The 25,793-nt window shown below is 47.7% G+C and overlaps 1 protein-coding gene across 6 annotated transcripts in view; it reads right to left on the reverse strand.

Annotated features, from left to right (window-relative positions):
• The window catches only part of CCND3 (cyclin D3), a 91,584-nt gene that overhangs the window by 2,711 nt on the left and 63,080 nt on the right, over positions 1-25,793 (reverse strand). For 3 of the 6 annotated variants that reach the window (XM_081095057.1, XM_081095058.1, XM_081095056.1), the window contains 3 exons: positions 3,880-4,095; positions 800-959; positions 95-231 (listed from right to left, as the gene is read on the reverse strand). In XM_081095057.1, the coding sequence (XP_080951183.1) occupies positions 95-231; positions 800-959; positions 3,880-4,095 (513 nt within the window). Of the gene's footprint in view, positions 1-94; positions 232-799; positions 960-3,879; positions 4,096-4,938; positions 5,273-25,793 lie in introns of those variants that run through there. The other 3 variants (XM_081095060.1, XM_081095059.1, XM_081095055.1) reach the window with 2 other exon arrangements.

The raw sequence follows: 25,793 nt of genomic DNA on the forward strand, positions 1-25,793 counted from the left end.
CAGGTTGGAGATGGACACCTCCCTCTACTGGAGGCTCAGGGAATAGCAGCGCTTCATGAATTGACAGGCTGCTGCCCAGCTGCCCAGCACTCACCACTTCAGTGCCTGTGATCCCTGCCAGCAGCTCCGTGAGCTCATCTGCGGATGCGGGCCAGGCACCCAGGCCTTGCACTGCAGCCCCAATGCTGCCTGTGGCGATCATGGATGGTGGGTACATGGCAAAGGTGTAATCTGGGGAAGAGGGAGAGGGAACCATGAGGCAAGGAGAACATCAAGAATAACAACCAGGGTAGATTTCCTATCCCTCAGAAAGTGCCAGGCAGCAGGAATAGAGCAGGGGCATCCTGGAAAATGCCAGCAGTGAGTTGTGTCAGCCAGGGGCGAGAGAGAGGTAGGAGAGATTATTTCTTGGAGGGTCGGTGAATAGCAGACTTGTGCAGGCCAGGTCCAGGGTGGTCCCTAAGGGACCCAGGCCAGGCACCAGGGAGTGAATGAGTCTCTCTCCCTGGTGTGGAAACAAAACCAGGGTCGAGACCTGGGTTCTGCTCCTAATTTAATCACCGTGAAACCTTGGGCAATCACTTCTCTCTAAGCCCTGAGTCCCCACCTACATTTGTACTGGGGTCTCTAAGATCCCATACAGCTGAGATTGTGCTCTGCATCTTTTCTGTACTGAAACTGGGGGCTCAGAGGGGACATAATTTTCACAAACTTTGAAAGGCATGTAACAAGCATCTCCTCTGACCCTCCCACGTCTTGATTTTCCTGATTTGGCAAAAATATGCCTGGAGTGTATTACCTGTAGCACAGAGGGCCAAAAAGGTCTGAGCATGCTTTTTGACCAAGGCCTGTCGGTCACTGGGCAGAGAGAGCCGGTACAGGATCAGGGCCAGGAAGTCGTGGGCAATCACAGCAGCCAGGTCCCACTTGAGCTTCCCCAGGACCAGCACCTCCCAGTCCTGGAGGTTGGAGAAGAAGGTGGGGTCAGTGACTAAAGAAGGCAAGGGAAGAGAGTAACGGAGAAGGATGCCCATCAAACTCGAAGGTCAAGACCCCAGTTCTGCTTCTGGGTTTAGGGACTGGCACTGTGGCATGGAGAGTCCAGGGCAGGGAAGAGATGGGGACATTTGCTTTGAGCATTTGTTCGTCTTTTACTACGTGCCAGACTACATGCTGTACGTGAACTGTCTTTTGATCTTGTTTGGTTATCTTTTGGGGGCCAATAATACAGGCCTTTTTCTGACTTGACCCAGGGCTCTGAGCACTTCTCCAGCTGGGCTTGAATGAAAAGACTGCAGCAACAGAAACCACCACCATCTCTATGAACTTGAGGCTCCTCTGGGGTAAAGCAGACTCTCCATAATCTCAAGGATTTGTAAAAGGGGAAATCACCACTAGCCTCTCCCCAACTCTGCATCCCAGCCAAGCCTATGCCTCTTGTAGAAACCCGAGTGAGCATGAGGCCACACCACCTCTGATACAGTCACTGAACTAACTCTGAGGTTCCTCAAAGGGGACGTTGCCCAACCCAACCCACATCCCCTTGGTGGGACATCAGGGTTGGGTCCTGAGATATAACACCCACCCCACCCCCTTTAACTGGAACCCACAGTGCTTAGTGCCATTTGAGTCTTGGAAAGAGCTGTGGAGGCCATGCCAACAAGATGGGTCTGGATGGTCTCCGAGGGACCAAACCCGATCTCTACCTGCCCGAGCCTGCACACCCCTGCTAGATCCCAGAAGGCAGATGGGAGCCCCAATCCACTTGTCTGGGGTTCGCCGCCCTGGCCCCATTTCTGAGTTGCACATATGAGGATTTCTTCATTGTTTTATCTCAGGAAGGAACTCAAGGGTTTGACTCCTTACTGAGAGAGAAATAGCAACCCCACCCAACCTCTTCCCGGCCCCGGCCTAGGTGTCATCCTCCCAAATCAGCCCCAAACCTCTTGCAGGGCCCCACAGAAAACAGCCTGGCCTAAAGCCAGAAGTTGGGCAGAGAAGCTAGCATTCTACCCCTGGTGCTTGCCCCAGTGGCCAAACTCCTAACTCAGAAGTGAATAGAAAGTACCTAGCCTCCAAGGAAACACCTGAAAGGCAATTTGGAGCGGGACTGGCCCTGTGGGGAGGCCTGGGGTCCTGTGTGAGGGAAGGTGGCCACCCCACCCTGTCTCCGGACAGCCCCTGAGAATCTCAGTCCTTGTTTGGCACCGCACATTCCCCAGGGAGGGTTTAGCTGCCCTGGCTGGCAGCTTCCATCATATCTCTGGCCTTCAGGGCCACCTGGGCTAGCGAGAAGGCCCAGATTCTCATCATCCGCTTCAGGCGGCCAAGGCAGGACCCTGCCCTCCGCCTCTGGGCCTCCGCCTTCTCACAAGCATTTGGACTGCCGAGTTCACTGAGGTCCCTTCCAACTCTGACCTTCGAGGAAGCCATCTGCACGCTCCACCCCCAGCCCAGGCGGAGAGTGGGGGGAGAGTATTTTTTGCCTGATCTGAAAAACTTCCCTCGTGCAAAGGCACCCATGCCATCCCAAACTTCTCACACGAAAAAGGAAGTCCCCTTTTACCTTCCAGCCCCAACCCCTCCAAAAACATCTTTCCCACTGGCCCTGGAAAGCAGCTCCACCTTCAAACTTGCCAAAAACTACCAGATTCATCACAAAGCGCTGTGGGGCCTCCCAGATTCCCAACTCCGGCCTCCTACTCCCATCTCTGAGAGCTACTTGGCAGGAAGAGGAATCCTGTTCCTGGACAAGCAGCAGTCGGGGGCCCCAGTACCCTGGCTTCCTGGCCAGCCAATCACAGCAGCCTGCACGCTGCCCTCCTCCCCGGGAGATGGGGCCCAGAGACTCTCTCAGGGTCAGGAGAAGACTTGGCAGTATAGAGCGAGGTTGAGGAAGGTGCCCGCTCACACACCCTCTCCCAGCCCCCCCACCCCTCCAGCCCCCACCCTGGGAGGTGATCTGCATACCCCTCCTCCAGATCCAGGCAGCTCCCCGACCTCAGGCTTTGGGATAAGAGAACCTCCCGGTGACTTTCCTGCCCTGCCTCGGAAGAGCCCAGCCCAAGTTCCTAGCAAGGGGCCCAGGGAGCCACTTCCCAAACCACAGGAGTGACAGCAGCTCCCCACAGGGTTATGAAAGACCATGGTCAGAGTGGGCGGGCCAGGGGAGGGGGCATCATTATCACATCGGAAGCAGCTGCAGCTCAGCTCCCTGTCTGTCCCTTGGCTCTGGCCTCCGGCTAAGGGGGAAAGGGAGAGATGAGATGATTCCACCAGGCCTGAGGCAGCTGCTCAGGCTCCTCACAATGAGGATTAGGAAGGAGCTGTCTCTTCTGGGATATAAGAGGAAGGAAAGAAGGTGGGATGAAACTCTTGGAGCCCTTCCTGAGAGCAATCAGGGCTGGGCTTTAATCTGCTCTGGGAGGCTTTTCAATCACAAAGTCCACACCGGGATAAAGGCTCACCCAAAGCAGCCCCCCTCCCCCACAAGAAGCACATTCCACTCCCCCACTCCAGTGGGGGTGTGCAGGCATGTCCTGCTGCTGCCAATAAATAACTCATGATGGTTGTGTAAACCCGGAGGCAAAGTACTAGTGAGTGTAGACATGCAGTCTGACTTGTTGCTATCTGGGGGAAAGACCAAGAGGAGTGGCACCCCCTGGAGGTCAGGAGAAGGGGAGTTCGTTCATGCTGGCAGTTTAAGCCTCCACTGGGGCTACTCTAACCATCACGCTGCCCTGCCCATCTTTTGTCCAAATATATGGCCCCTGCGGCCCTGAGCCGTCCCCCAGGGGGCAGAAAGCCTCTGAGGGCTTAGCTTTCCTTTTCCCGGTGAGGAGGGGTATGTGCTAGGGGCGGGGGAAAGTATGCACGCACCCGCATCTGGCGGGGGGAGACAGCGTGGTCGGTGTAGATGCACAATTTTTCGATGGTCAGGGGCGTAGTCTCGCGCAGCTTGGAGGCTAGCAGCATGCAGACCGCACCCAGGAGCTGAAATTGCGCCTTGGGGGTGGGGACACAGGACAGGTAACGATCCAGGTAGTTCATGGCCAGGGGGAAGACTTCCTCCTCACAGCGCTGCTCCTCGCACACCTGGTTGGGGGGGCGGGGGGAGGACACAGTCACTTACGGGCAGGAACGTGGGAAGCACAGCAGCACTGAAGGTGAAAGGGGGCACTGAAGGGAAGCGGGACGGGGAGAAAACATGGAAGGGGAAAAGGTGCTTACAGTGACAAGGGCTAATACAGAGGATGTGCTCACCCCCAAGGGGACGGCCCCCTTGCTCCGTGTCGCCTCCCCCGCCGCCCCCCCCCCCACCCCAGGGAGGTACGCCAGGGGCTCCCTTACTTAATGAGACTCCCCTCCCCCATGGGAGCCCCAAGAGTCACCCACAGCAGCGGAGCTGGGACCTTACCCCCGCTACCATCACCCACTGCACACACCCAAAGGGAAGGGAGGAGACTCCAGCCGCTGCCTCCCGCACTTTTCATTTCCCTGACCGCCGGAACCGCGCGCGCGCCACCCCCACCGCCTCCCCGCCAGAACCCCGCGGCAGACACAGGAACCGGCTCCGGAGCGGGGGCGGCTGCGCCCAGGGTTTTCCAGGCGCGCTCTCCTAAGGCGACGGGGCGGGGGAGAGAAGCAGGAGACGCTAGCGAAGCCGGATGGGGAGAAGGCGAATCCTGCCCGGCTTGCCCGGCCGAAGAGATGGTTAGTTAGGGTGCCAGAGCCGAGACTGGGGAAGGAAAAAGGAATGGGACGCCGCGCAGGCAGCCGGCTAGGGTGCCGAGTGAAAGGCCGGGCCCGGGGGTCCGGGCCACCGAAGCATCTTGCAGATTGTTGTTGAGACCAGGATGTCCCAACAGGGCGGCCCCGGGATGTCCGGAGCCGAGGACGCAGGGACGGCGGGGGAGGGGAGACCCGTCCGCGCGGTACCTCCAGCATCCAGTAGGCCAGCATCTTCCGCATGTGCGGCTTGATCTCCCGCTGCACGCACTGGAAGTAGGAGGCGCGGGGCACGTAGCGCTCCTCCAGGCGGAGCAAGCTCTGCAGCACGCGCTGGTCCCCCAGCAGCCGCGGGTCCGGCCCGGCCCGGGGCGCGTGCCGGGTGCCCTCGCAGCACAGCAGCTCCATACTCGGCGGCGCACGAGAAGGACGGGAGGGCGGGCTCGCGAGCCAGAACGCAGGCGGCGGGCCGGAGAGCGCGGGCGCAGAGCTGGAGCTGGTGCTGGTGCTGGTGCTGGCACTGCGCGCTGGAGCCCGGCCCGCCTGCGCCGGCGCGCGGCTACCCTGACAGGCGCCCCGCCCCTCGCGACGAGGTAGCAACCGTGGAATGCTCTCGCGTCACACGCTCCCGGGGCGGAGCCGCCGCCGCCGCCCCAGACGGAAAGGGCTGGCGGCGCCCCCCTCCCCCGCGGCGGCCGCGCGGGTCCTCGGGCGCGGGCCGGCCCGGCTTCCGGTCGCCCCGCTCCCTCCCGACCACCCCGTGGAGAGCGCTTTCCAGGAGGTGGTCCTCTCCCCGACCCATGCGCCCTCCCCTTTCCCTTCTCTGACATTCGTCGCCCAAGAAAGAGCTTTTCTCCAAAGGTTATTCATTCATTGGTCCAACCCTACCTCCCCCGCTGCTTGCTCTGGGGACTATAACAACTAATAACTAGATCTTAGCGAGCAGTGTTCTAAATACGTAACGTGCGGTAACGTAGTAAATCCTCACTGAGTTAGGTGTTATCCTTATTTCGCGGATAAGGAACTGCAGCCCACTAATAATCAATATGCGGCCGAGCTGGGATCGGGAAGCCAGCAGCCTGGCTGCAGAATCTGTGCTCTACCCCATTGGTACCCCATGGCTGCACACGAGTGCTGTGATCCCAAAGCCCGCACCATCTGCACCGCCTAAGAGCTGGTTAGAAATGCGGACTCCTAAGCCTACGCCTGACCTGCCGGATCAAAATCTGCATTTCAACAAGACCCCCGCTGGTTCTGTGCACATTAAAGTAGAAGGCCTGGTGGAAATCGGCCCGTTACCGAAATACAGCCGGCGGAAAGGCCGCCCATTCCAGGCCTCACCTTGCCGTTAAGCCCGCTGTGTGGCCCTGGACAAGCCCTGAGTCGGCCTTAGCTTCTGTTTGAGGGAAACGTAGGCGGAGAAACTAGATCCTCTCTGAAGGCGCTTCTTGCTCAGACGCTATAAAATCTCCCAATTGCCATTTCTTCTACCTCCCAAACTTTTGGGTTACTTTGTAGTTTCCCCAAAGCTGGATTCCACACGACCAAGAGGCAGACCACAGGCCTCCAGTAATGCTCCCGGTGGGAGGAGGCCTGGGGAACTCCTGCCTCTCCTGAGGTCCTCTCCAGGGAAAGGACACTAACAGGCAAGTTCCATGCTAAACATTTTCTCAATAAATTGTTTCTTAAATGATAATTTTTATTATAGTTCTAATATCATGGAAATATTCATTTGCATTGTGGAAACCTTAGAAAATCCAGATAAGGCACACAAAAAAAACGAAAAAATACTTGCAATCTCACCATCCATAGATAACCCTTTAAAATGTCAATATTTGTTTTTTCTAACACTGTTCTACTTTTTAAAATGAGGTCATTGCAAATTGTTTTGTAAGCTTTTTTTCCACTAAAAAAAATATATTGTTAGCACTTTTCCATGTCATTTATACTACAACATTATTCTTAACTAGAGGCCCGTACGCGAAATTCATGCCAGGGGCTCAACCCTCACAGCCCCTCACAGCCTCAGCTGGCCCTCACAGCCCCTCGCAGCCCCTCGCAGCCCCTCGCAGCCCCTCGCAGCCCCCCGCAGCCCCCCGCAGCCCCTCGCAGCCCCTCGCAGCCCCTCGCAGCCCCTCACAGCCCCTTGCAGCCCTCGCAGTCCCAGCTTCGTCCAGAAGGTCATCTGCACAGTCATCCGGAAGGATGTCTGGACGGTTGTTCTGTTGTTTGGTCTAATTAGTATATTAGCTCTTTATTATATAGGATAGCTACATAGTATGCCATTGGGTGAATATATAATGCATTTTACCCAACATGTACTGTTGGAAATTTAAGTTGTTTCTCATTCTTCCCTATTAGAGACAATACTGTGAAATATTTTTGTGGTAATATTTCTGTGTCATTACTTCTAGAAGTGAATTAATTTCTAGAAGTGGAATTTCTCAATCTAAAGTTATGAAACATTCAAAGACTTTTTTTTTAGATTTTTCAAAATTTATTTTTCAGTTAAAGTTGACATACAATATTGTCTTAGTTTCAGGTGTATAGCATAGAGGCTAGATAGTTATATACCTATGAAATGAACCTCCCCATAAGTCTATTACCCATCTTACACCATACATACTTACTACAGTACTACTGGCCATATTCCCTGTGCTGTACTTTATGTCCCTGTGACTATTTTTATAACTGGCTATTTGTCCTTCTTAATCCCGTTCACCTTTCACCCATCCCCCAAAACTCCTCCCATAAATTTCATTCTAAATCCCCTGCTGAAATGCTGAACCAATCTAATGAACAAACATTAGGTATATATTTCAAAACAAAACAAACAAACAAAAACCTCTGCCAACTGGAAAAATGAAAAGTAGTTTATTAGTAATAACATATGTGTGTACTTGTTTTAAATTCAAGAACTCTTGTTATGCCAACATGAACGTGTGCCATGTACCTTATCTAACCTTGCAAAACCATTACTCCTATCTTCCAAAATACAAGTATGAAGTTTTAGTTAATTGATCACAACACTGCACTCTTTCATTAAAGAGAACAATATATTTTAAATTATAAAGAATAAATATGAACAACCAAGATGGCGGCATAGGGTATATACCAGTACGTGCCGCTCCCCACAACCACGTTAAAACTACAACGAAAAGACAAAACGGCGGATCATCCAGAACCACGGGAAAGCTGGCTGAGTGGAAGTTCTACAACTAGAAGGAAAGAAAAAAGCGCATTGAGGCTGGGTAGGAGGTGCGGAGGCGCCAAGAGCAGAAGGAAGCAGCCAAGATGCAGAAATGAAGAAACATGTCACAAATGGAAGAAATGGAGGAAAGCAGATTACTGGATTTGGAGTCCAGAACCACAGTTATAAGGTTACTCAAGAATCTTCTACAAACCTCCGAGGAACTTAGTGAGACCTTCAAGGATCTTAATGAGAATGCTGAAAAAATGGAAAAGGACCAGTCAGGAATTAAGCATACACTGACTGAAATAAAGAATAATATACAGCCGAAACCGGTTTGGCTCAGTGGATGGGGCGTCAGCTTGCGGACTGAGGGGTCCCGGGTTCGATTCCGGTCAAGGGCATGTGCCTGGGTTGCGGGCACATCCCCAGTGGGAGATGTGCAGGAGGCAGCTGATCGATGTTTCTCTCTCATCGATGTTTCTAACTCTCTATCTCTCTCCCTTCCTCTCTGTAAAATATCAATAAAATATATTTAAAAAAAAAAAGAATAATATACAGAGATCCAACAGCAGACTAGAGGATCACAAGAATCAAGTCAAAGATTTGAAACATGAAGAAGCAAAAAACACCCATCCAGAAAAGAAAAAAGAAAAAATCCAAAAATATGAAGATAGTGTAAGGGGCCTCGGGGACAACTTCAAACGTACCAACATCCGAATTATGGGGGTGCCAGAAGAAGAGAGAGAGCAAGATATTGAAAGCCTATTAGAAGAAATAATGACAGAAAACTTCCCCTACCTGGTGAAAGAAATAGACTTACAAGTCCAGGAAGTGAAGAGAACCCCAAATAAGAGGACTCCAAAGAGGACCACACCAAGACACATCATAATTAAAATGCCAAGAGCAAAAGACAAAGAGAGAATCTTAAAAGCAGCAAGAGAAAAACAGTTAGTTACCTACAAGGGAGTACCCATATGACTGTCAGCTGATTTCTCAACAGAAACCATGCAGGCCAGAGGGAGTGGCAAGAAATATTCAAAGTGATGAATAGCAAGAACCTACAACCAAGATTACTCAACAAAGCTATCATTTAGAATTGAAGGTCAGATAAAGAGCTTCACAGACAAGAAAAAGCTAAAGGAGTTCATCATCACCAAAGCAGGATTATATGAAATGCTGAAGGGTATTCTTTAAGGAGAGGAAGAAGAAAAAGGCAAAGATAAAAATTATGAACAACAAAGGAACAACAAATACATATCTATCAACAAGTGAATCTAAAAATTAAGTCAATAAAAAAATCTGATGAACAGAATAAACTGGTGAATATAATAGAAGCAAGGGCATAGAAAGGGAGTGGACTGACAATTCTCAGGGGTTCGGGAAGAGATTGGACAAAAATCTTACACCTATGGATGAGGACAGTGGCGGGGGTAAAGGCATGGGGTGGGGTGGGAACCAGGTGGAGGGGAGCTATGGGGGAGGAAAAAGAGGAACATCTGTAATAATCTGAACAATAAAGATTTATTAAAAATAAATAAATAAATCAATGAATGAATAAGAAAAAAAAAGAATAAATATGGCCCAACTGGTCTGACTCAGTGGTTGAGCATCGACCTATGAACTAGGAGGAGGTCACAGTTCGATTCCTGGTCAGGGCACATGCCCGGATTGTGGGCTAGATTCCGGTAGGTGGGGTACAGAAGGCAGCCGATCAATGATTCTCTCTCATCATTGATGATTTGCTCTCCCTCTCCCTTCATATCTAAAAGAATAGATATGAAATTATGGGAAGACAAAAATGTTGAAGTGTAAGAGGTTTTTGGTATGCAGGAGGACTAAAAAATATAGCTTTGAAGTAAGTACATAACCAGAAACCAGATCTGTCCTAAAGGAAGTGTTTCTTTACTCTCAGAATTATTGAGTAGACTGTTCAGGTTAGAAGGTTATTTATCTTTGATGAGAAAGTAAATCATCATTATCAAAGCTTTTTTCCAGTTTTATTGAGGTATCAATTGTATTAGTTTAAAGTATACATGCTTTAATATACATATATATTGCAAAGTGATTACCATAATAAGTTTAGTTAACAACCATTACATAATTACAATATTTTTCTTGTGATGAGAATTTATTTTAATTTTTTATTGAATTTATTGGGGTGACACTGGTTCATAAAATTATATAGGTGTACAGTTTTGTAATGTTGAGGATTTTTAAGATCTACTCATTTAGCAACTTTTCAATTATACAATACAAGACCGTTAACTATCATCATCATGGTGTACACTGTATTCCCAGGACTTATTTATTTTATAACTGGAAGTTTATATCTTTTAACCACCTTCACCTTGAAGTATAGCTGCTATTATTACTCTCCTGTTACAGATGGAAACAGAGACACGGGGAAGCTAAGTATCGCCCAACGCCATGCCGCTAGCAAGAGGCTGCCTTAGTTGGGACTCCCCAAAGCACACTCTGAGACAAGGATTCAAGTGAAGTAATTGTCCCAGGAGGTGATTCCAGGAAGCACCCAAGAGTGGAGAAATGAGGCAGAAGGGAAGGAAACCAGTGAAAAGTACATTGTTGAGTAAGTTAACACTGTGGGCAAATGGAGCTCAGTCCTGTTGAGGAACTCTGGGATGTGACGAAAAGTGCATGCTTCTGCGGGAGCGCACATGGACTCGGATAGCCAGGACCAGCCATCAGGCAGTCACAGTGCTGGCACTGGAAGGGGGCTGGTGCACTCGGGAGGATGAGAGCCGTGGGTATCTGGGTGGCAATGGCTGCATGTGCTACATCGATTTGACCCAGTCAGGCGCCAGAGCCTAAGTTCGAGGTCCGAATAAATATTTCCAACAGTTTTATGCTCATTTTATTTTTTAAATATATATTTTTTTATTTCAGAGAAGAAAGGAGAGGGAGAGAGAGAGAAATATCAATGATGAGAGAGAATCATTGATTGGCTACTTCCTGCCCCCAACCCCCACTGGGGATCGAGCCTGAAACGGGGCATGTGCCCTGACTAGGAATTGACCTGTGACCTCCCGGTTTATAGGTCAATGCTCAACAACTGAGCCACGCCAGCCGGGAAGTTTTATGCTCATTTTAAAGTTGTATGTATGTGTACCAGGACAACAAACCTGGGACTTTATCAGGTTTCCTCTTAAAATAAATTTACTTAATGAAAAACTTAACTTTAAAAACATTAAGCAGCCCTGCAGGGTGACTTAGCTGGTTGGAGCATCATCCCATACACCAAAAGGTCATGGGTTCGATTCTCAGAGCACCTACCTAGATTGTGGGTTCTATCCCCATTCGGGTTGTGTATGGGAGGCAACCGATCAATGTTATTCTCTCATATAGATGTTTCTCTCTCGCTCTCAAATAATAAAAAATAAACAAAAAATGCCCTGGCCAGTGTGGCTCCGTTGGTTGGGTACCAAGGGCACATGTCTGAGTTTTGGGCTCGATCCCTAGTGTGTGTGTGACTGTGTGTGACTGTGTGTGTGTGCAGGAGGCAACTGATAGATGTTTGACTCTCACATCGAAGTTTCTCTCTCCCTCTCCCTTCCTCTCTCTCTATAAATCAATAAACTATTCTTTAAAAAAATAAATAAATAAAATGGGTTGTATGTTTGATTGTGTTTACCTTATATAAAAAATAAATGGTTAGTTTATTATTTTTGAAAAACATCAATATAATTCATCACATTAAAAGATTAAAGGTGGGAAAATCATGATAGAATCAACAGAAGCCGAAAAAGTTTTTGATAAAATTCAAGTCATTCAGAATAAGAAAAAACTATTAGCAAAGTAGGGATAGGTGAGAACTTCCTTCGTCTGATATAGGGCACCTTCTAAAACCCCACAGCAAACATCTTCTTTAGGTCACAGAAAGTACACCAGGCAAAGTGTCCAACATGCAGGTCAGTGGGAAAGACCAAGAGGTTCCTCCTCCATGATCAACCTGGCTAGTCCTTCCCTGGGACTAGCGGGGCCATGCGCTCCCAGTATTCTCAAGGGAGACCATATATTTCCACCCCTCTTTCAATTTGCACATTTTTATGAATGGCACCATCTTTCTCCTGAGTCTTCAGATGGTAAGCGCTGGTGCCATCATGGATTGCTTCCTTCCTTTGGTTACTTATATCCAATCAATTACCTACCCCAACAAAACCATTAGCGGAAGCTCACTTATATCCTATTCTTCCCATTCCTCCAGTAGAATGTTAGCCAGTTTCTCAAAATTTGCCACCAAAGTAAACCCTTCACAACAGAGAAGAAAGTAGCTCTCTGAGGGATCTAGTATAACCTAAAATAGTCTCTGCAAACCTGAAATTTATTTGAAGTCTAACATTCTGCCCTAGAAGCATATACACATTTAGGATTCTGGTCCATAATACAGCCATAATTGTCATAAAGTAAAAAGGACATTTACTTTAAATTACTTATGGTTAAGGAAAATTAAACTTCACGGAAGCCATGTGTATCCTGAGACTGGCAGGAGTCATTTCAAACCCTCTTTTAAAAGACTGGGCCTACATTACTATTGCAAAAGCCTCCCTGAGAGCCTTTTAGTCCTCACAGTACTTCCAGAGAGATCCGGATCAATGGCCCAGGGCCATCAGATTAATCTCCCACAGACACTCCTTTCATCTCCAGTCCAAGGACCTGCTTATCAGGTCAAATTTAAAAGTCAACCAGCCTCGCTTTTCAAGTTCTCCTTCAAGAGGCCTCAGCCACCCTATCCAATTTTATCTCAGCAGAAGCACTCCAGCCCACCCCAAGGCCTTATCACCCACTCCTGGCATCCTGGTCCTTTCTGCAAATCCAGCTCCTTCCTTCAAGTCCTAGTTCCCGGCCCACCAGGGTTGTAGCATGAGAGAGCAGGTTAGAGCCAGATGGATCAACAGTGGCCCACAGAGGGGAGCTGACCTGCCCAAGGGCACACACCAGCCAATGATTGCTTTCAATTAGTCTCATTGTTTCTTGTTAATAAATCCTATTTTCCCTCCCAAATTGGAAACTCCTGGGGGTAGGTACTACACCTTTTTATTCCCAATTTGGTTAACCTGCTGCAGGAGGTACTGTGCATAAAGATGGGTGCTTTGTTTCCAGACCCCCTGCTCCTGAATTTCCAGGCTTGGTATGTCTTTCCTTCACCTTTTGTCAGCCATTCACACTTACAAAATCAAGTTTAAGATTCCTCTAATTGTAGGTTATTTAGTTTTTTCTTTTTAAATTATCATTAAAGTTGTGCCCTGGCCAGTGTTTGTTGGTCAGCCTGTGAACCGAAGGGTCCAGGGTTCGTATTCCTGGTCAAGGGTATGTACCTGGGTGACAGGTTCAATCCCTGGCCTGGTTGAGGTGCATGTGGGAGGTAACCAATCAATGTGTCTCAGATTCCAGTCAAGACGACAGCGTAAGTAAACAGCACTCGTCGCCTCCCCACAACCACATCAAAATTACAACAAAAATACAAAACACCAGAGTTGACCAAGTCACTCCCATTCTGAACCAAACCTCAAATTTCCTGTCAAATATGGGGAAGGGGCTAAACCAGGGGTGGAAGAATCAAGTGATTTCAGAGGTGGGGCAGGTAAAATAAATGAGTTCAGAGTATGGGACTAAGAAACAAACAAACAAAAGAATAATAAAATAAAATACCAAACAACCATGATTCAGAACCACCTGAAATTTAGCTGAAAGGAAGTCCTACAACTGGGGAATTAAAGAAGAAGCACATCGAGACTGGTAGAAGGGACGGAGATGTGGGGTGGAATCTCAGAACCAGCCGGTCCCACACCCACATGTGATGGTTTAAAATTGGGAGGGATATCTTGGCTGTGGAGGTTTTCCTGAGGAGCAAGGGGTCCCAGCCCCACACCAGACCCCCCAGCCCATGGTTCCACTGCTGAGAAGAGAAGTCCCCACCACTTCTGGCCGTAAAAACCAGCAGAGATTGTGGCTGAATGACATAGAGGTCGCTGGAGCCCCAGGCAGCTCCTCTTTAAGGGCCCTCACACAGACTTACCTGGAGCTCCCTCTGAGCTCCAGCACTGGGGCAGCAGCTTGAAAGGAACGTGGGACATTCAGGGAGGAACTAACTTGTCTAGAATCAGGGCAAGAGCTGAAGGGGCAGCTTTCTCCCCAACAGAAATGCTGGAAGAGGCCATTGTTCCTTTGCTGAGCCCTCCCCACCACAGAGCTAACAGGCAGCCACCACATTAAAATCTCCATCAACCTGGCAAATACTTCTTGCCCTCCCCTGATAATTCCCTGAGACCCCGCCCCTCCCTACTTGCAGGTTCAACCAAGACATTTCCAGTGGCTTTTCCTTAGAACTGGCCTCTCTTGCCTTATGCTAGACTTTCCTAAAATCACTCAAACAAGCAGTAGCTGGCCTCAGCATGCCCCAGCTCTCTCAATAAATGGCCCTAGGCCAGACTCTAGCAGCAGCTCATCTTGGTTCACAGCTTGGCCTCTCCTGGGGACCACACGAGGCCCAAGACAAGTAGAAGCCATCTGCAGATTGCTTTGTAGCTCATGCTGGGTGGCCCCAAGCAGGGCACAGGGAGTGGCTGACTTTGCATCTCCCCAGAGGCTCCAGAGCCAGAGCACCCAGTGGCCAGCTTCTACTACAACCCCAGCTTCTATTACAACCCCACCACCACCAGGAATGACACACACAAGGGACTGACTCAGAACCAAAGCCCCACTGAAGTAAGTCCTGCTCCATACGGTCAGCTTCTGCACAGCAGTTCTTCCAATGTAGTTGCAACTGATCCTCCCAACCCATTGGCCTGGGTTGCGCCAACATCAATCAAGGCTCAACTATAATAGGACAGTGCACAGAGCTCACACAGGGGCTCACCTGCAGTGCTCAACTCTGGTGACTGGGGAGGTTGAGCCACTGGGGCCTACAGGACACCTACTACACATGGCACTCTACCAAGTCCAGGAGACATAGCAGATCTACCTAATACATAGAAACAAACACAGGAAAGCAGCCAAAATGCGGAAACAAAGAAACATGTCATAAATGAAAAAAAAAAGAGAAATATCCAGAAAAATAACTAAATGAAATGGAAGCAAGAAAACTACCAGATACAGAGTTCAAAACAATGGTTATAAGGATGCTCAAAGAACTTACTGAGCACTTCAAGGAACTTAGTGAGAACAGCAACAACAACAAAAAAGGACCAGTCGGAAATGAAGGATACACTAACTGAAATAGAGAATAATTTACAGGGAATCAACAGTAAAGTAGAGGACACCAAGAATCAAATCAAGAATTTGGAATATAAGGAAGCAAAAAACACCCAATCAGCAAAAAAGAAAAAAGAATCCAAAAATATGAAGTAATGTAAGGAGCCTCTGGGACAACTTCAAGCATACCACATTCACATCATGGGGATGCTGGAAGGAGAAGAGAGAAAGCAAGAAATTGAAAACCTATTTAAAAAAAATAGTGACAGAAAACTTCCCTTACCTGGTGAAAGAAATAGGCATACAAGTCCAGGAAGCATAGGGAGTCCCAAACAAGATGAACCCAAAGAGGACCACACCAAGACACATCATAATTAAAATGCCAAAGGTTAAAGACAATGAGAAAATCTTTATAAAAGCAGCAAGAGAAAAGCAGCTCGTTGCCTACAAGGTAATGCCCATATGATTGTCCGCTGATTTCTCAAAAGAAACTTTGCAGGCCAGAAGGGAATGGCAAGAAATATTCAACGTGATGAAAAGCAAGGACCTACGACCAAGATTACTCTACCCAGCATAGCTATCATTTAGAATTGAAAGTCAGATAAAGAGCTTCACAGACAAGAAAAAGCTAAAGAGGTTCATCACCATCAAACCAGTATTACATGAAATGTTAAAGGGTCTTCTTTAAGAAGAAGGAAAAAAAAAGATAAAAATACGACCAATAAAATAGCAATAAATAAATACATATCTATCAACAACTGAATCTAAAAATCAAAATAAATGAACAAACAGAACAGAAACAGACTCATAGATACAGAGAATATTTTGATGGCTGCCAGATGGGAGGGGGGTTGGGGGGATGGGTGAAAAAGGATAAGAGATTTAGAAGTACAAGTTAGTCATAGCCCATGGATACGGACAATAGACAGGTGAAGGCTTGGGATGGGGTGGGAGATAGGAGGAGGGAGGTAGAGGGGGGAAATGGGGGGCATTTGTAATACTCTCAAAAATAAAATAAAAAAAATTTAAAGCAATAAATACAAATACTTTTTAAAATTGGTGTCTCTCACATGGATCTCTCTCTCCCCCCCCCGCTTCCTCTCTCTAAAAACCAATAGAAAAAAGATTCTCAGGTGAGTATTAACAACAAAAATTATCATTATTGTTGTTAAAACACTGAGCAGAAAATTACATTTTTAGAAAAGACTTATACCTCTCCCAAACTCACAAATCCCCAGCAGTTGATTTTTTTTTTTTTTTTTTTTTTTTTTTACAATCCCTCCAGGAGAGTTTGCGTCATTCCTCCTCTCACTCACTCACTCATTCATTTATTCCACGGGTCCTTATTGAGACTCTGTGAAGATACTCCTGGGGCCAAGGACAATAATACGGTGGCAAATGAGACAGTTCCTTTCTTTTAAAGAGAAAAAATGGCCCTAACCGGTTTGGCTCAGTGGATAGAGCGTCGGCCTGCGGACTCAAGGGTCCCAGATTCGATTCCAGTCAAGGGCATGTACCTTGGTTTTGGGCACATCCCCAGTGGGGAGTGTGCAGGAGGCAGCTGATCGATGTTTCTCTCTCATCGATGTTTCTAACTCTCTATCCCTCTCCCTTCCACTATGTAAAAAATCAATAAAATATATTTTTTAAAAAATAAAGTAAATAAATAAAAAGAAAAAATGTCCTAGGGGAAATAAAATGCGCTTTGCTTTCCTTCTTAATAATTTACCTTTACTTGATTCTTTAATTAACTCAAGCATGTAGGTTTGGAGCTTTGACTCATCATGTGGCCAGAAAGTTCTCTGAAATCAGGAATTGAATCTTCTAGTTTTTTGGTATGTAAGTAGACGCAGAGCATGTGCCAGCTATCCTGGTGTAATTATTAGTGCTGTACCTTTCACTCTAATGTGTCCCCATTTGGAATAACAGGTGTTGGTGAGGATGTGGAGAAAGTGGAGCCCTCATATGCTGCTGGTGGGAGTGTAAAATGGTGCAGCCACTTTGGAGAACAGTCTGGCAGTTCCTCAAAACGTTAAACATACTTGCCATGTAACCTAGCAATTCTACTCCTGGGTATATACCCAAGAAAAATAAAAACACATCCACAAAGACACTTGTATTCAAATGCAAGAGCATTATTATTATTATTCATACTAGCCAAAAGTGGAAACAACCCAAGTGTCTGTTAACATATGAACAAATATACTGAATATAATGTGGAATATCCATATAATGGAATGTCATTTAAGTCATTCATAAAAAGGAATTACGTACTGAAGCATGCTATAACATTTATAAAAAGAAATGAAGTACTGAGGCATGCTACAACATGAATGAACCCTCAGAGCATTATGGTAAGTGAAATAAGCCAACCAAAGACCACACATCGTGATTCCATTTATATCAATTGTTCAGAATAGGCAAATCTATAGAGACAGAAAATAGATCCGTGGTTGCCTCGGGCTGGGGTGGTGATGGTAACGGGGAGTGACTGCTAATGGTTACTGAGTTCCTTTTGGGGGTGATGAAGATTTTCTAAAATTAGATGATGGTGATTACTGCACAACTCTAAACATACTAAAAGCCATTCAGCTGTGTACTTCATATAGGTGAATTCTATGTTATGAAAATTATATCTCAATAAAACTTTTAAAAAATCATTCCAGTCTGGACAATAAATTATATGGTCATTTTCTACCTATTGAAGCCTTAACGTGAGTGGCTGAGAGAGCACAGGAGCTTTTGGGTTAGAACTAGGGCTGAATTACACCTCTACCACTTGTGTGACCTGGGGCATAATTAACTGATTCCTCACCTGCAAAATAGAGTCGCAGTGCCTACCTCAGAGGCCTGTTGGAATGTAAGCAAAATAATGCATGGAAAGTACTAGGAGCCCCCCAATCCTATGTTCAAAGTGCTCAACTTTTATTTGTTATTTTTTTAAATATATTTTTATTGATTTTTTACAGAGTGGACGGGAGATGGACAGAGAGTTAGAAACATCGATGAGAGAGAAACACTGACCAGCTGCCTCCTGCACACCTCCTACTGGGGATGTGCCTGCAACCAAGGTATATGCCCTTGACCAGTATCGAACCTGGGACCCTTCAGTCCACAGGCCGACGCTCTATCCACCGAGCCAAACCGGTTTTGGCAATTCGTTATTTTTTTAAAATATATTTTTATTGATTTCAGAGAAGAGAGAGGGAAAGAGAGATAGAAACATCAACGATGAGATAGAATTATTGATCGGCTGCCTCCTGCATGCCCCATATGAGGATCGAGCCCACAACCCAGGCATGTGCCCTGACTGGGAATCGAACTGTGACCTCCTGGTTCATAGGTCGATGCTCAACCACTGAGCCACACCGGCCAGGCAAAGTGCTGAACTTTTAGTAGATATTCACACTGGCAAAAGTCTGATACAGAATGCATGGATGGACCAATGGATGGAGCAAGCCTGATGCTACTCAAGCCTGAGAGCAGATTGTACCCATTCCTGTAAACCTGATGTTCCCCTTAAAAAGGAACTCAAGCCCGGCCAGCGTGGCTCAGTGGCTGAGTGTCGACCTATGAACCAGGAGGTTACTGTTCGATACCAGGTCAGGGCATATGCCCGGGTTGTGGTCTCGATCCCCAGTGTAGGGCATACAGAAGGATTCTCTCTCATCATTGATGTTTCTATCTCTCCCTCTCCCTTCTCTCTGAAATCAATAAAAATATATTTAAAAACACAAAAAGGAACTCAAGAAGAAGCAGCGGACCAAGTTCAATGCTGCTGCCCATTCTGCTTGGTCATTCAGTCCCCCACTAGCATTCTCAGCCCGACTGTGTGCCCAGGCCTAGGCTGAGCTTCCTGGAGAATAATGGGGGAGAAGTCAGGATCCCTACTCTCAGGAGTTTCCCCTCAGCAGTGGGAGGCTGGGCACGTGCAGAGGAAAAAGCTCCCAAAAAGGCCGTGTAAACAAGCCCAGGATGCTGGGAGCACCCTTGGTCTGAGCGCCTCTGAGCAGATAACCCACATTAGGTCAACGCTGTGCTCCTCCTGAGATGGAGCCTCCACCGCCAGACGCTGAGGTGTGTCAAACAGTCCCAGCGACGCCTTCATCAAAACACGCATCCCCAGGTCCCACCCTGGCTCCTCTTTCCTTCACCGGCCTCTAGAACTACAAACATCTGCCAGGCCTTAAGCCAAGGCCCGTGTTTTCATACTTCAGAGACCGTTTTCTATGCCTTCAGCCTCAGCTTTCATGTTTCTCCAGTTCTAACCTCCACGGCTCACATCCCCACCTGGATGTCACAGATGCCGGCGCGCAGGATGCTGCAAACCTGCCCCTCCTCTTCTGTATTATGTATCCGTTAACCGTGATCCACTGGCATCCAAGCCCAAAATGCTGACATTACTCTGCCTGCTCCAAATGTCCACATTAACCTGGAAGCAGGTCCTGTCAACTCTGTTTCCAAAATGTTTCAGGAACCTGGCCCCTCCACTCACTGCTCAGGTGTTCCCGTCTAACACTGGGCAATACCCTCTCTTCTCACTGGTTTCTTTACCTCCATTCTCCCTCTTCAGCCCACGCTCCCCACCGCTGCCCAAGCTCTCCTTCAAAAACCTCGGGAATGCACACGTGCCTTCTTTGCTTCTTAAAACCTTAAAATCCCAACGTCTTCAGGATAAAATCCTGACTCCTTATCTGAAAGGAACAGGCAAAGTCTGCCATTTAAAATTTTTAAAAGGCTGCCATGATCTACCTTACATTTTCCCTGGAGCCTTATCTCTCCTCCCCCAACACATACACCTTCCTTATACCTATATTCCAGGTCCACTGACTGGTCCAACATTGATGCTTCTGCTGAGCTCCCACTCTTCCTTCTGCCTAAAACACCCACCGCACCTCTCTTGAAAAGTTGCTTCATGTCCCTCAAGGCCGGCTCAAACACCACCTCTGCAAAGATGCTCGCCTCCGTTCCTCCTGCGTAAGTTTGAAGGAAAGTGTGCAGTGAGATGCAGTGGTTGTCCACAGAGGCCTCCCTGACTACTGACCAGTGTGGGGGAATGGGCCTTTGCCAAGACATCGTATCTCAGGGTCTCGCCCTCAGTTTTGCAGGAGAAGCATGCGTTTTGAGGCTGCCGGGAGAATAGACACAATCTACTTGCCTCCAACAAAAGCCACAGAAAGAAACAGACAAAACAGAAAAACAGAGGCAGCCAGTGAATCTGAACACCAAGCCAGCCAATCAGCACTGCCACCAGGGAGGGTTCCTTAACCTGGGAAGCCAAACTCCAAGCTGGGGATGAGAGCCAGCTCGCCCTCAGCCAAGGCACCTGCTGGGTCCCGCAAAAGGCCGTGTAAAGCAGCTGTTCTCAACCTTGGCTGTACATTAGAATCACCTGGGAATCTTTTTAAAATCCTGATTTCTGGGCCTCAAAGAAACAGAATTTCCGGAGGATGAGGCCCAGAAATCAGGATTTTAAAAAGATTCCCAGGTGATTCTAATGTGCAGCCAAGGTTGAGAACCACTGGTGTAAAGTAATGCTAACAGTTGTGTCAGGTGTTACAGAACCTGAGTTTGAAATCAAGGTCTGCCGCTTATTCTGTCTGTGACCTTAGACAACTTTCCTAGACTCTCGGTTTCCTCATCTGTCAAGTGGAGCTAATGATGTCTGTCCTGGCTACTCCCTCTGCCTGACCCACCCTTCCCCTAGATACCCACACACAGTGGGGCCTTGACTTACGAATGTCCCGACAAACGAGTTTTTTCAGATACCAGCTGTCTCTCTGCTGATTTTTTGCATTGAGTTGATAGAGTAATTTGAGTTAACGAGCTCGGTCTCAGAACGAATTAAACTCGTAAGTCAAGGCCCCACTGTAGCTCCTTTCCCACTTCCCCTCTGCTCAAGTTTCACCTTTTCAGAGAGGCTTTTCCTAACCTTCCCAGGTAAAGTAGGAATACCTCCACTCATCTCACACTCCTCATCCTGCCCTATCCCTAGTGCGTGGACCAGGGCTTGACCAGAGAGAACTGTTCAATAAATGTGGTAGAATGAATGAGTAAAGCATACCTACCACGTAGAGTTGTGAGGATGTTAAGTGTTTAGAACTGTGCTTGGCCCACACCGAGGATCCATAAACGTTAAGCTTTATTAGGACAGCTTCCTACTGAGAGCCTGCTGTGCGCCCAGCACCCGGAGATGCCCTAGGGGAGTTGGGAGTTCTGAGTCTTGTTGGAAAGACAGAAGGAAGCCTTGGGAGAAAGGCGCCTGCTCCAGCCCATGTGTGAATGTGTGCATACGTGTACGTGTGTGTGTATGTGTGTGTGTGGTCTTCTCCCAGGAAAGACTTACTTATGCTGCAGCGAGGCATGAAAAGCTGGCATACTTGGTGTGCGGTTCAGCACTGCCACCAGGGAGGGTCAGGGTGTAAGACAGGAGGGTGGCAGGGACGGGGCTGGACAGGAAGGCAGGCCACATCATGAAGGGCCTGTGGCTGAAAAATTTGAGTAGTGCTCTGAAGGCAACCAAGAGCTATTAAGGGTTTTAATATGGACCAGCATTTGGAGTTTAGGAAGGAGGACGTTGAGAAAGGAGTTAAGAGGTTCTTGCAATAACCTAGTGAGAAATTCAGAGAGCAGCTCGTGACAAAAGAAATGCAGGAGCCCTGATCGGTTTGGCTCAGTGGATAGAGCATTGGCCTGTGGACTTCAGGGTCCCAGGTTCGATTCCGATCAAGGGCATGTGCCTTGGTTGCGGGCACATTCCCAGTAGGGGGTGTGCGGGAGGCAGCTGATTGAAGTTTCTCTCCCATCGATGTTTCTTACTCTCTATCCCTCTCCGTTCCTCTCTATAACAAAATCAATAAAATAAATTAAAAAAGAAAAAGGAAATGCAGGAAACAGAATCACTGGACCTCGGTGCCGTTTGGATGGTGGTGAGGGGACAGCCCAGGATGGTTCTGGCTTCAGCAGTTTGATGGAAGGTGTTTCTATTTCCTCTGATCAGGAAGAACGGATTTAGAAAAAAAAGATGCTCTATTTCACATGCTGCTTTTAACGTGCCCACAGACATTCAGGTAAAGTCCCACAGCAGCTGGACATAATAAACGGCACCATGGCCACCGAGTTCCTACTGTGTGCTTGGGATGCCTATTGTCTCTTTTTGTCCTTTCAACACTCATTCCAGGAAGGCATCACTATCCCATTTCACAGCTAAAGAAACTGAGGCTGAAACAATAATGTAACCTCTAAGGTCCACAGCCAGCCAGGGGCCCAGCTGGGCTGTGAACTCTGGTCACGTGTGACGACAGCCTTCCCTCTCCCCGACCTTAGCCTTGAGGCCTGGAGTCTGGACGTCAGGAGTGTGCACCTCTAGAAGTCCTCGGGGCAGGCAGCTGAGCCCCGCCAGGGAACGTGGGAAGAGGGGAATGCGGAGGACACCGCATTTAAGGGGGTAGAGGGAGAAAGTGACTGGGAAGGAAACAACAGCCAGAGAGGTCGGGGAGTGAACGGAAGGCCACGGAAACTGGATGCCAGAGCACCAAGCTGCCAGGGGTCGGCAGGACGCGGACCCCTCCCTCAGCCCAAGCTGTGTCAAACTGACAAACGCCAGCTCCCTCCACCCCCACTGACGCATTCTTTCTTTAGATATGTTAATGGAGGGCATGGGTTAAGGTCGAGCTGGAGCTGGGGGGCCTTTGTGTCTCTTTAAATCAGTTTGCATAGCTTTGCTCTGACCTGTGATGTATCGATTTTATAGTTTACATCAGGGCAGACTATCCTAATTTCAATTTCTGGGAAGGTTCTCCCAGGCTGACCTCCTGCAGTGTGGGATGCGGCAAAATACATCAGGCCTTTAGATTCAGACCCAGGTTCAAATGTGAGCTCTGCTGTGTGACCCTGGCCAAACCGAATTGCTTAAACCACAGGTTCTTACCCTTCTTTAAAAACAAACAAACAAGGTGTATGTATATTGATCTTAGAGAGGAAGAGGGAGAGAGATAGAAACAGCGATGAAAAAGAAACATTGATCTGCTGCCTCCTGCATGCCCTTTACTGGGGATTAAGCCCGTAACCCAAGCCTGCGCCCTGACCCGGATGTTACTTACTGATCCCTTACTGAAGGCTCCGGAATCACACACCTGGGTTTGATTCCAGCTCTGCCACTTATGACCCAGGTTCTTACCTTTCAAACAGGGTGGCTATGAGGGCGAAAGAAATGTACCTAAAACAGCTAGTTGATAGTACGTGCTGCTATGATTACCTTGTCTCCACTCATTGCCTGCCTTCATTCCTGAACACTTGGCTAGATTTTCATTCGGATGTCTTGTTCATTCCCAGACCTGGAGGTTAGAATCCCCAGAAGTGGGGCTGAGGTTCTGTATGTTTATCCCCAGGTGATTTTGAAACATCCAGAGCTAAGAACCAGAAGCCAAGAATTACTTTCTCCTTCCCCTGCAGCCTGTATATCTTCATACCGAATGTATCACTCTATCAGTGAACTCTCTTAGGAGGCAGGACTCTCTATCCTATGACTGGAAATTCTCAGAGGGCCACCCCCCTCCTAGAATGAATGGGGTTATTCCCAAATCAACAATCTATTGAGTCATGCCTCTTCATCCATCACAATAATCTCATTTTCAGAGGGCAACCCAGAGCTTCCTAATGTATTCATTTATTCACTCATTTGCAGTTGCCCCCTTAAGCTCTCTACCACATGAATAATAGAGAATTCAAGTCAATTCTGGGGTGAAACTACAACAAATAAGAAGAGAAAAAGTTTAGCGCGAGTTCACCGAGTCTCCTCCAGGTATGAGTAACTCTTCCATAAGTAATAATAACAAGAATAACAACAGTTACGTAGCAATTGTAACTGACTTTGAGTCAGGCATTGTTCTAAATGCTTTACATTAATTATGTTAATCCTCTAATTCAACAATTTGCAGCCGGTGTGCTGCAAGAATTTTTTAAACATGCAACACCTGACTATTTAGTCAGGGGCACTGACCTCTTTTCCCTTAGATCAGCGGTTCTCAACCTGTGGGTCGCGACCCCTTTGGGGGGGGGGTCGAACGACCCTTTCACAGGGGTCGCCTAAGACCATCGGAAAACATATATAATTACATATTGTTTTTGTGATTAATCACTATGCTTTAATTATGTTCAATTTGTAACAATGAAATTGGGGGTCACCATAACATGAGGAACTGTATTTTAAAGGGTCGCGGCATTAGGAAGGTTGAGAACCACCGCCTTAGTTTGTCAAATAAATAAATGACAACCATCAACATAACAATAGCCCTCTGGTGTGAATGAATCAAAATTATACCAATTTTTTTTCTGTCAGATCACCGCAGAATTTTAACAATTAGTCTGTGTATGCCGTGTGATGAAAAGGTTGAAAATCGCTGCTCTAATTTATAGTTATTCCTACTTTACAGAGGAGGAAACTGAAGCACTGAGAGGTGGAGTGACTTGCCCAGGTTCACACACCTAGTAAGAGGCAGAGGCAGAATTTAAACCAGGTATTTGGGGTCCCCGATTAGGATTTTACTATTTAAGGACGACCTAAGGAGAGGGGCTGGCAAGCCCCGGGTGGCCCAGAATCAGAGGCCACGGAAGAAGAAGGCCTGATGCTGTCCCCCGCCTGGGGGTCAGAGCTGACCACAGGCACGGCTTCCTGGGTTGCCTGGCGGAGGAATGAGAGATATGAAAGGGAAATTCCTCCAGGAAAAGAGAACATTCTTGAGGTTTTGTTTTTTTCCCCTTTGGCCTCATCTCTGATTTCAGACCCAGGGTTTCTTTGCTGAGTCACGGAGGACATTTTGAAAGGGGTGGGGCGGTGCAGGAGTGCCACCTCCACACTCCCAGGGCAACAGAGCCCCCAAGGCTGGGCACTCTGGGGGCCTCTTGGGGGCCAGATAACACCTGTTCCAAAAACAGTTCACCCAGAGGAATCGGATTCTACTGCTCTCTTCCTCATCTCCCCTGAGTCTCTTCAATGAATCAATAAGAACATCAATGGATGCTTGGATGAACAGTCAAGTAAATAAGTGACTAAACAGATGTTTACTGATCCCTTACTGAAGGCTCTGGAAGCAGACACACCTGGGTTTGATTCCCGCTCTGCCACTTACAACCCCAGGCAGGTGCCAGAGCCTCCGTTTCTTCATCCATAAAATGGAAATATTTGTTCCGGCCTGCAAGCTTGGGGTGAGGACCAAAGGAGGTAGAAGCTCTTGGCACACAGTGGGCACTGCATAAATGGCACCTCCTGCGTGCCAGGCATTGAGAGGGGCTAGAAATCAAAGAGGAATAATCTCAGCCTCTAGGACAGTGGTTCTCAACCTTGGCTGCACATTAGAATCACCTGGGAATCTTTTTAAAATCCTGATTTCTGGGCCTCATCCTCTGGAAATTGTTTCTTTGTTTTGTTACTAATGTTGTGGCCCCACCCCATAACAAAGAAACAGAATTTCCGGAGAATGAGGCCCAGAAATCAGAATTTTAAAAAGATTCCCAGGTGATTCTAATGTGCAGCCAAGGTTGAGAACCACTGATCTAGGACTTCCGTGGGAGGGGAAATAGAGATGTAATGAATCAACACAAGGGACGATGCTAGAAGAGAGGCCAGTTCCTAAGGCTAAGGACCGAGAAAGGAAAAAGGACC

This window comes from Myotis nattereri, assembly GCF_964212035.1.
Source record: "Myotis nattereri genome assembly, chromosome: 6".
In the NCBI taxonomy this organism is placed as follows: domain Eukaryota; kingdom Metazoa; phylum Chordata; class Mammalia; order Chiroptera; family Vespertilionidae; genus Myotis; species Myotis nattereri.